At 41.3% G+C, this 12,027-nt stretch overlaps 1 protein-coding gene across 1 annotated transcript in view; it reads right to left on the bottom strand.

Moving 5' to 3' along the window:
- LOC128705173 (little elongation complex subunit 2-like) overlaps window positions 1-12,027 on the bottom strand; it is a 45,070-nt gene that overhangs the window by 3,160 nt on the left and 29,883 nt on the right. The window contains 2 exon segments of the mRNA XM_070100359.1: window positions 10,190-10,353; window positions 11,538-11,769. Of these exon segments, the coding sequence (XP_069956460.1) occupies window positions 10,190-10,353; window positions 11,538-11,769 (396 nt within the window).

Raw genomic sequence — 12,027 nt, forward strand, 5'->3', positions numbered from 1 at the left:
TGTAAAGGAGGGCCTTACTTATACAGTAGATTAAGTTCTGGGTTACTGCTGTAAAGGAGGGCCTTACTTATACAGCAGATTAAGTTCTGGGTTACTGCTGTAAAGGAGGGCCTTACTTATACAGCAGATTAAGTTCTGGGTTACTGCTGTAAAGGAAGGCCTTACTTATACAGCAGATTAAGTTCTGGGTTACTGCTGTAAAGGAGGGCCTTACTTATACAGCAGATTAAGTTCTGGGTTACTGCTGTAAAGGAGGGCCTTACTTATACAGCAGATTAAGTTCTGGTTACTGCTGTAAAGTGAAAATCTCTGTAAAGTGAATCATAACTTTTTTCACTTTTAAATGTATTAAAAGCCTGGTAACATGTTTACACTAACATATATTAAGTAAGCAATAGAGCTAGGCCTAAAAAATGCATATACTGTACACACACATTACTCACCTTAAAATATTTTCATCCTTAGCTTATAGTTATTAACCATTTTCACTGTTGGTCCCATAATATTACGGCTTGCAAACCAGTGTTGGTCCTGTAATAGTACATCAAAATTCTAGAGGCTTCCAGTCTTGTGGGAGAAAGCTGGCAGGCCTACATATGAGAGAATGGGTCTGAGTGGTCAGTGTGCGCAGTATAAAAAAAATTCTGCAGCACACAGTGCATAATGAGAAAAAAACTCCGACCATGTTTTTCGTTTAAAACAGTGATTTTGCAGTGTATTTTTGTATGGTATTTATGGATGTATTCTCATTTCCTTGGTCTCATTTGATAGAATGGAAGATATATTAGAGAACTAGAGATGATTTTGAATGGATACGGACTAAAAGTACAGTGGTCCCCCGCTTTTTGTAGTTCCCGGCAATCGTAAAATTCGCCAATCATAGGGGTATTTTCATATAAACATGGACTCGCTTTTCATAGGTTGACTCGCGAGTCGTAGTTCGTCCGGGACACGTACCCACGGCGTGAGCCGGGGCGGCAGCCAGTCTGGCATTGTTTACCAGTGAGCGAAGGTCCCCTCACGTGCTCCAGCGAAATATTTCATAATATTCCATTTATTTTAGTGCTTGCAAGTACTAAATAAGCTACCATGGCTCCAAAGAAAGCTCCTAGTGCCAAGCCTGTGGTAAAGAAGGTGAGAAATATGATTGAATTTAAGAAAACCATCATTGAACAATATGAAAGTGGTACAAGTGTGGCCGAACTGTCCAGGATGTATAAGAAACCCTACACAACCTTATGTTCCATAGTGGCCAAGAAAAAGGAAATAAAGGATGCTGTTGTTGCAAAGGGAGTAACTATGCTGACAAAAATGAGATCACCAGTACTGGAAGAGGTTGAGAAGTTATTATTGGTGTGGATAAATGAGAAACAATTAGCAGGAGATACTCTTATGACTTCGATTATTTGTGAAAAGGCTAGGCAGTTGCATGAAGATTTGGTAAAGAAATTGCCTGCAAATAGTGGTGAAGCGAGTGAATTTAAGGCCAGCAAAGGCTGGTTTGAGAGATTTAAGAACTGTACTGGCATACACAGTGTGGTAAGGCATGGTGAGGCTGCCAGTTTGGACCACAAGGCAGCTGAAAAATATGTGTATGAATTCCAGGAGTACATAGAGGCTGAAGGACTGAAACCTGAACAAGTGTTCAATTGTGACAAAACAGGCCTCTTTTGGAAGAAAATGCCAAAGAGGACCTTCATTACACAAGAGGAAAAGGCAATGCCAGGACACAAGCCTATGAAAGACAGGCTGACGCTAATATTCTGTGCTAATGCTAGTGGGGATTTCAAAGTGAAGCCATTACTAGTGTACCATTCTGAAAATCCCAGAGTGTTCAGGAAAAACAATGTTATGAAGAGTAAATTGTGTGTGTTTTGGAAATCTAATAGTAAGGCATGGGTCACGAGGGAAATTTTCGTCGAGTGGTTCAATGAAGTATTTAGCCCTAGTGTGAAGGAGTATCTCCTGGAAAAGAAATTGGATCTCAAGTGCCTGCTAGTAATGGACAATGCACCTGCTCATCCTCCAAACTTGGATGACCTAATTTTCGAGGAGTTTGGGTTCATCACAGTAAAGTTCTTGCCACCGAATACCACTCCTCTCCTCCAACCCATGGACCAGCAGGTTATTGCAAACTTTAAAAAGCTCTACACAAAAGCAATGTTTCACAGGTGCTTGACTGTGACCACAGACACTCACTTGACCCTAAGGGAATTTTGGAGAGAACACTTCAGCATCCTCCACTGCATAACCCTTATAGGTATGGCTTGGGAGGGAGTGACTACCAGGACTTTGAACTCTGGAGAAAATTGTGGCCAGATTGTGTCGACAAGAGGGATTTTGAAGGATTTGGGACTGACCCTAATGAGCCTATGTCTGTTGTAAAATCAATTGTGGCACTGGTGAGTTCCATGGGGTTGGATGTGAGTTTGGAGGATGTGGAAGAATTGGTGGAAGACCACAATGAAGAGCTCACCACTGACGAGCTGCAAGAGCTTCAGCAGGAAGAGCAACAGATCGCAGCTCAGAATCTTGCTGCAGAGGAGGAGGAAGAGAGATGGAAGAAGGTGCCTTCTTCAGAAATTAAAGAGATTTTTACTATGTGGGGTAAGATGGAAAGCTTTATGGAGAAACATCATCCTAACAAGGTTGTTGCAAGCCAGGTTGGCAACATGTACAGTGACAAAGTCTTGGGCCATTTTAGGGAAGTGTTAAAGAGATGCCAGAAACAGAGCTCTCTCCACAGTTATTTTGTGAGACAGGACTCCAGTGACTCTCAAGGTGGTCCTATTGGCATTAAGAAACAGAGAAGAGAAGCAACCCCAGAAAAGCAAATGGTACCTGAGGTGTTGATGGAAGGGGATTCCCCTTCCAAACTATAAACAATCCACTCTCTCTCCTCCTCCAGTCTCCCATACACTAAGAAGAATCTCCAATAAAGGTAAGTGTTATGCTGTTAATGTTTCATTCATCATTTCCCATTGTATTGTTTATGTACTACATGTATATTTCATGTTAAAAATTTTTTGTTTTAATACTTCTGGGTGTCAGGAACGGATTAATTGTATTTATATTATTTCTTATGGGGAAAATTGATTCGTAAATCGTAAATTTCGTTTATAGTAACGGTTCCAGGAACGGATTAATTACGAAAAATGAGGGACCACTGTACCTTGAAATTGATCTTAAATTAGTGGAAATGTTTGATTTTTGCCGATGTTCAAGAGTAAACAAATCATGTCACACGTCCAATATACGTCAATTGGTGGGTCTAATATGCTTTCACAAATGCGCTGATATTATTTATACCATTTTTACAATAATGCAGTAGTCTGCATAACAGTAAATCTTCTATTTTGTGTGTGAATAAAAATTCAAAATGGAAAGCAAGTGTAATATAAGAGGGGTCTGGAGACATGACCGATGAACAAAGAAAATGTTATTTTTGAGCCAGGAATGTCTGCATTGTTCATTCTGGACCCTGTTTTGAAATTGGCCTTCCTTGAATTGTGTATGAAATTGGCCAAATTACCAATTTCTGATTACTTTATTGGGTAGTTAAAATCAATAAATGGGTGGTTTCCTGTACTCAGTCGATAGAACAAAAGGAGTTCTAGCGAAATAGCTATGAGTTTGGATGACTGGAACAATGGAATTGACCAAAAATAGGGCTCAGTGGGCAAAATCGCCGATGCGTAAACGTAGTCGAGACTGCTAACTTCGCAAGAGCGTAATTCTGTCTGTAAGTTTTCCATCAAATTTCGCACCTTTGGTGTCATTACCATCAGGAAAACATTCTCTATCATTTCATAATAAAAAATCATTTTTTTCTGAAAATTATTTGACAATGAGAGCAAGTTTTTGAGCAAGGGTACTGACAGTGAAAGGGTTAATACTACTACTATTATTATTATTTTTTTTTTCAACAAACCGGCCGTATCCCACCAAGGCAGGGTGGCCCAAAAAGAAAAGCAAAAGTTTCTCTTCTTAAATTTAGTAATTTATACAGGAGAAGGGGTTACTAGCCTCTTGTTCCTGGCATTTTAGTCGCCTCTTACAACATGCATAGCTTACGGAGGAAGAATTCTATTTCACTTCCCCATGGAGACAAGAGGAAATAAACAAGAACAAGAACTAGTAAGAAAATAGAAGAAAACCCAGAGGGGTGTGTGTGTGTGTGTGTGTACTCACCTATACTCACCTATTTGTGGTTGCAGGGGTCGAGTCACAGCTCCTGGCCCCGCCTCTTCGCTGATTGCTACTAGGTCCTCTCTCTCCCTGCCCCATGAGCTCTATCATACCTCGCCTTAAAACTATGTATGGTTCCTGCCTCCACCACATCACTTTCTAGGCTATTCCATGGCCTGACTACTCTATGACTGAAGAAATACTTCCTAACATCCCTTTGATTCATCTGAGTCTTCAACTTCCAATTGTGACCTCTTGTGTCTGTGTCCCATCTCTGGAACATCCCGTCTTTGTCCACCTCGTCTATTCCGTGCAGTATTTTATATGTCGTTATCATGTCTCCCCTGACCCTCCTGGCCTCCAGTGTCGTCAGGCCGATTTCCCTCAACCTTTCTTCATAGGACAATCCCCGTAGCTCTGGGACTAGTCTTGTTGCAAACCTTTGCACTTTCTCTAATTTCTTGACGTGCTTGACTAGGTGTGGATTCCAAACTGGTGCTGCATACTCCAGTATGGGCCTGACGTAGATGGTGTACAGAGTCTTAAACGAATCCTTACTGAGGTATCGGAACGCTATCCGTAGGTTTGCCAGGCGCCCGTATGCTGCAGCAGTTATCTGATTGATGTGCGCCTCAGGAGATATGCTCGGTGTTATACTCACCCCCAGATCTTTTTCCTTTAGTGAGGTTTGCAGTCTTTGGCCATCTAAACTATATTGTGTCTGCGGTCTTCTTTGCCCTTCCCCAATCTTCATGACTTTGCATTTGGCAGGGTTAAATTCTAGGAGCCAGTTGCTGGACCAGGCTTGTAGCCTGTCCAGATCTCTTTGTAGTCCTGCCTGATCCTCGTCCGATTCGATTCTTCTCATTAACTTCACATCGTCTGCAAACAAGGACACTTCTGAGTCTATCCCTTCCGTTATGTCGTTCACGTATACCAAGAACAGCACAGGTCCTAGGACTGACCCCTGTGGAACCCCGCTTGTCACAGGCGCCCACTCTGACACCTCGTCGCGTACCATGACTCGTTGTTTCCTCCCTGTCAGATATTCTCTGATCCATTGCAGTGCCTTTCCTGTTATGTGTGCCTGGTCCTCTAGCTTTTGCAGTAACCTCTTGTGAGGAACTGTGTCGAAAGCCTTCTTGCAGTCCAAAAATACGCAGTCGATCCACCCCTCTCTCTCTTGTCTTACTTCCGTCACCTTGTCATAAAACTCTAGTAGGTTTGTGACACAGGATTTTCCTTCCCTGAAACCGTGCTGGTTGTCAATTATACACTTGTTTCTTTCCAGGTGCCCCACCACTCTCCTCCTGATGATCTTCTCCATGACCTTGCATACTATACACGTTAGAGATACAGGTCTGTAGTTTAGTGCCTCATGTCTGTCTCCCTTTTTAAAAATTGGGACTACATTTGCCATTTTCCATACCTCAGGGAGTTGCCCAGTTTCAAATGATGTGTTGAAGATCTTTGTTAATGGCTCACACAATATCTCTGCTCCCTCTTTAAGGACCCATGGAGAGATGTTGTCTGGTCCCACCGCCTTTGAGGTGTCAAGTTCGCATAGCAGCTTCTTCACCTCCTCCTTGGTTATATGTACCTCATCCAGCACTTGCTGGTGTGCCCCCCTGTTCTGATTTCTTGGAGTCCTACTGGTTTCCACTGTAAATACCTCTTTAAATCTTGTGTTGAGCTCCTGACATACCTCTCGGTCGTTTCTTGTGAATTCCCCATCACCCTTCCTCAGTCTGATTACCTGGTCCTTGACTGTTGTTTTCCTCCTGATGTGGCTGTACAACAGCTTCGGGTCAGTCTTTACTTTTGATGCTATGTCATTTTCATATTGTCTCTGAGCCTCCCTTCTTATCTGTGCATATTCGTTTCTGGCTCTTCGGCTGATTTCTTTATTTTCCTGAGTTCTCTGTCTTCTGTACCTTTTCCATTCTCTATTACACCTAGTTTTTGCCTCCCTACACCTTTGGGTGAACCAAGGACTCGTTCTGTTCTTCCCATTATTTCTGTTTCCCTTGGGAACAAACCTCTCCTCTGCCTCCTTGCATTTTGTTGCTACATAGTCCATCATTTCTTGTACTGGTTTTCCTGTCAGTTCCCTCTCCCACTGAATGTCTTGAAGGAAGTTCCTCATGCCTGAGTAGTTCCCCCTTTTGTAGTTTGGTTTTTCCCAGCCTATTCCTGCTACTCTCTCCACTTGGAGCTCAACTATGTAGTCGAAGCACAGAACCACATGATCACTAGCTCCCAGGGGCCTTTCATACATGATACCCTCGATGTCCGAACTACTCATGGTGAATACAAGGTCCAACCTTGCTGGTTCATCCTCTCCTCTCTCTCTGGTAGTGTCTCTAACATGTTGATGCATGAGGTTCTCCAGTACCACATCCATCATCTTGGCTCTCCATGTTTCGGGACCCCCATGGGGCTCCAGGTTTTCCCAGTCAATCTCCTTGTGATTGAAATCACCCATAACTAGTAACTTTGCTCCCCCCATGTGTGCTCTCCTGGCCACCTCGGCTAGTGTGTTGATCATTGCTCTGTTGCTCTCATCGTATTCTTCTCTTGGCCTCCTGCAGTTCTGTGGTGGGTTGTACATTACTGCAATTATCACCTTATGTCCCTCAGACTGGATTGTTCCTACTAAGTAGTCCCTTTCGCCCATGCCATCCATTCCTTCCATTTTCTCAAAACCCCACTGGTTTTTAATGAGCAGTGCAACTCCTCCTCCCCCTCTCCTCCCTCTGTCTTTCCTGAAGATTTGATATCCGGATGGAAAGATTGAATCTGTTATTATTCTGGTGAGTTTTGTTTCTGTGAGTGCTATTATGTCTGGGGATGTCTCTTTGATTCTTTCGTGCCACTCCTCATACTTGTTTGTTATTCCATCTGCATTTGTATACCACACCTTCAACTTCTTTTCTAAGACTGTAGTCTGGGAAGTATATTGGGGTTGGGGAAGTGGGAGACCTGGTAAGGAACTATGGGTTGTTGCTGTGGGGGTGAAGTTTGTAATGTAGTGGGTGGGGGCATTGGATGTGGCATGGGTGTTTTGATTTAGAGTGTTTGGTTGCACTGGGGTTGACCTGGTTGGGAGGCTTCTATAGAAAGTTGTGAGGGAGGCTGTATTAGATCTTCTTCCTGGGTCTGGGATCTCCTGTCTGTCTTCTCTGTGTGTGTGTGTGTGTGTGTGTGTGTGTGTGTGTGTGTGTGTGTGTGTGTGTGTGTGTGTGTGTGTGTGTGTGTGTGTGTGTGTGTGTGTGTATATATATATACGTATATATATACATGTATACATATATATATATATATATATATATATATATATATATATATATATATATATATATATATATATATATATATATATATATGCTTGTACATGTATGTATATGGAGAGTAAAAGAAAGGTGAAGAGAGTGGTGAAAGAGTGCAAAAGGAGAGCAGATGAAAGAGTGGGAGAGGCACTGTCAAGAAATTTTAATGAAAATAAGAAAAAATTTTGGAGTGAGTTAAACAAGTTAAGAAAGCCTAGGGAAAGTATGGATTTGTCAGTTAAAAACAGAGTAGGGGAGTTAGTAGATGGGGAGAGGGAGGTATTAGGTAGATGGCGAGAATATTTTGAGGAACTTTTAAATGTTGAGAAAGAAAGGGAGGTGGTAATTTCATGCACTGGCCAGGGAGGTATACCATCTTTTAGGAGTGAAGAAGAGCAGAATGTAAGTGTGGTGGAGGTACGTGAGGCATTACGTAGAACGAAAGGGGGTAAAGCAGCTGGAACTGATGGGATCATGACAGAAATGTTAAAAGCAGGGGGGGATATAGTGTTGGAGTGGTTGGTACTTTTGTTTAATAAATGTATGAAAGAGGGGAAGGTACCTAGGGATTGGCGGAGAGCATGTATAGTCCCTTTATATAAAGGGAAAGGGGACAAAAGAGATTGTAAAAATTATAGAGGAATAAGTTTACTGAGTATACCAGGAAAAGTATACGGTAGTGTTATAATTGAAAGAATTAGAGGTAAGACAGAATGTAGGATTGCGGATGAGCAAGGAGGCTTCAGAGTGGGTAGGGGATGTGTAGATCAAGTGTTTACATTGAAGCATATATGTGAACAGTATTTAGATAAAGGTAGGGAAGTTTTTATTGCATTTATGGATTTAGAAAAGGCATATGATAGAGTGGATAGAGGAGCAATGTGGCAGATGTTGCAAGTATATGGAATAGGTGGTAAGTTACTAAATGCTGTAAAGAGCTTTTATGAGGATAGTGAGGCTCAGGTTAGGGTGTGTAGAAGAAAGGGAGAATACTTCCCGGTAAAAGTAGGTCTTAGACAGGGATGTGTAATGTCACCATGGTTGTTTAATATATTTATAGATGGGGTTGTAAAAGAAGTAAATGCTAGGGTGTTCGGGAGAGGGGTGGGATTAAATATTAGTGAATCAAATTCAAAATGGGAACTGACACAGTTACTTTTTGCTGATGATACTATGCTTATGGGAGATTCTATAGAAAAATTGCAAAGGTTAGTGGATGAGTTTGAGAATGTGTGTAAAGGTAGAAAGTTGAAAGTGAACATAGAAAAGAGTAAGGTGATGAGGGTATCAAATGATTTAGATAAAGAAAAATTGGATATCAAATTGGGGAGGAGGAGTATGGAAGAAGTGAATGTTTTCAGATACTTGGGAGTTGACGTGTCACCGGATGGGTTTATGAAGGATGAGGTTAATCATAGAACTGATGAGGGAAAAAAGGTGAGTGGTGCGTTGAGGTATATGTGGAGTCAAAAAACGTTATCTATGGAGGCAAAGAAGGGAATGTATGAAAGTATAGTAGTACCAACACTCTTATATGGATGTGAAGCTTGGGTGGTAAATGCAGCAGCGAGGAGACGGTTGGAGGCAGTGGAGATGTCCTGTCTAAGGGCAATGTGTGGTGTAAATATTATGCAGAAAATTCGGAGTGTGAAAATTAGGAGAAGGTGTGGAGTTAATAAAAGCATTAGTCAGAGGGCAGAAGAGGGGTTGAGGTGGTTTGGTCATTTAGAGAGAATGGATCAAAGTAGAATGACATGGAAAGCATATAAATCTATAGGGGAAGGAAGGAGGGCTAGGGGTCGTCCTCGAAAGGGTTGGAAAGAGGGGGTAAAGGAGGTTTTGTGGGCAAGGGGCTTGGACTTCCAGTAAGCGTGCATGAGCGTGTTAGATAGGAGTGAATGGAGACGAATGATACTTGGGACCTGATGATCTGTTGGAGTGTGAGCAGGGTAATATTTAGTGAAGGGATTCAGGGAAACCGGTTATTTTCATATAGTCGGACTTGAGTCCTGGAAATGGGAAGTACAATGCCTGCACTTTAAAGGAGGGGTTTGGGATATTGGCAGTTTGGAGGGATATGTTGTGTATCTTTATACGTATATGCTTCTAAACTGTTGTATTCTGAGCATCTCTGCAAAAGCAGTGATAATGTGTGAGTGTGGTGAAAGTGTTGAATGATGATGAAAGTATTTTCTTTTTGGGGATTTTCTTTCTTTTTTGGGTCACCCTGCCTCGGTGGGAGACGGCCGACTTGTTGAAAAAAAAAAAAAAAAAAAAAAAAAAACATGTATGTGTAGTGTGACCTAAGTGTAAGTAGAAGTAACAAGACGTACCTGAAACCTTGCATGTTTATGAGACATAAAATGGACACCAGCAATCCTACCATCATGTAAAACAATTACAGGCTTTCGTTTTACACTCACTTGACAGGATGGTAGTACCTCCCTGGGCGGTTGATGTCTACCAATCTACTACCTATAATATATTATTATTATTGTTGTTATTATACATTGTTAACATACATGAGATAGCTTGTACAACTCAGCTTCATTAGGCACTAGACTGGCACTTGTTACAGTGTCAATGAGATAATTAGCTTTACAATATTTGTCTAACAACTTATACATAGAGAAAATGTATATGAACACTGAAGGAAAAGTCTGAGTGCTTACGGTTATCCATGGGAAAGGTGGCCGGGATCTTGCAGTGCTTGAGATGGAATGGTGTGAGGACATGGGTGTCGAGGGCCAGCCAGGGAGGCACAGTGTAGTTCTTGGTGTTGACAGATCCTGTTGAGTACACTGCATGCAGATTGAATTTCTGCAGGTGCAACTCCCTGCAAGAAAATTGAATATGTGATAATTTGTTAAATTTTTGTTTTAGCACACTGGCCATCTCCCACCGAGGCAGGGTGACCTAAAAAAGGAGAAATGAGCCTGGCCCATGGCTGGGCTTCAAGAGTAGAGAGACTCTTGAAACTCATCAAAGATACATGTATATCAAAGGTTTCTACACTGTACAGGAGAAGGGGTTACTGGCACCTTGCTCTTGGCATTTTAGTCACCTCTTGTGACACACTTGACTATTGGAGGAAGAATTCTTGTCCACTTCCCCATGGAGATATTTGTTAAATAAATTTTTAAATTAAAATTTAAGTAAAAGAAATTCTGAATAATGGGAATAAAATTAAAATATTGTTGAATTGAGGAAGGGAAGGGTAGTTTCAGTTTTTTTATTAAAAATCTCTGATCATGTGGCAAGCTGTGAGGGAGTAGAGGGTAGTAGTAGTACTGGTGTGGGTGGCATCCTGGTGACAAAATTAACCTAAGTTGCAGGAAATGCTCTGCATAACCAGAGGCTTTTTATATAGTGTGTGATTGATGTCAGCTATGGTCTATATAAGTTGTATCATTCTTTCTCTTTCAACAAACTGGCCGTATCCCACCAAGGCAGAGTGGCCCAAAAGGAAAAACAAAAGTTTCTCCTTTTACATTTAGTAATACATACAGGAGAAGGAGTTACTAGCCCCTTGCTCCTGGCATTTTAGCCGCCTCATACAACACGCATGGCTTACGGAGGAAGAATTCTGTTCCACTTCCCCATGGAGGTAAGAGGAAATAAACAAGAACAAGAAAGAAAATGTATGTGTAGTGTGACCTAAGTGTAAGTAGAAGTAACAAGATGTACCTGAATGCTTGCTTTTTTTTTTTTTTTTTTTTACAAGTCGGCCGTCTCCCACCGAGGTAGGGTGAAACAAAAAAGAAAGAAAATCCCCAAAAAGAAAATACTTTCATCATCATTCAACAGAAAAAAAAGACACCAGCAATCCTACCATTGTGTAAAACAATTACAGGCTTCCGTTTTACACTCACCTGGCAGGACGGTAGTACCTCCCTGGCCGGTTGCTGTCTACCAACCTACTACCTAGAAGTTGTATCATGTCCTTGCATAAATAAAGATTATTATTATTATTGCATGTTTCCTGACAGGCAAAACACCATCTCCAATAACTGAACTTACTTATCTGAATCCGTTGCTTTAAGAAGCGTGATAAATGCCTCTGTTTTAGGGTCATGATGAAGGATATAGTGACCAGTAACTATCCTGCAAACTGCAGAAAACACAGAATGCAACGTTGCAAGAGGCTGGTGAGGTTGAAAGCCAATGTGTGGTTGTTGTCCTTCCTTCAGAACCATAGGTAAATCCTTTTCTTCTGCCATCATAATTTCACCGGAGCTCTCACACACACGTACTGAAATCATATATCAGATTAGTCACTGAAAACATAAGAGTATATCAGATCAGTTACAAAAATATAGAGTATATCAGATCAGTTATTGAAAATTCGTATACATATATCAAATCTGGGCGGTGAAATAACAGAGTAAATAGGGGGAGGAGGTGTTGGTTTATATAAAAATTTATTGTTTTGAAATGCCTGATGTAATGGACATGGTCCATTGTAAGAAGATCCCACTGAAGATTAAGATTAAGATAATTTTTTTCAGCA

Source organism: Cherax quadricarinatus, chromosome 72 (assembly GCF_038502225.1).
Source record: "Cherax quadricarinatus isolate ZL_2023a chromosome 72, ASM3850222v1, whole genome shotgun sequence".
Classification (NCBI taxonomy): domain Eukaryota; kingdom Metazoa; phylum Arthropoda; class Malacostraca; order Decapoda; family Parastacidae; genus Cherax; species Cherax quadricarinatus.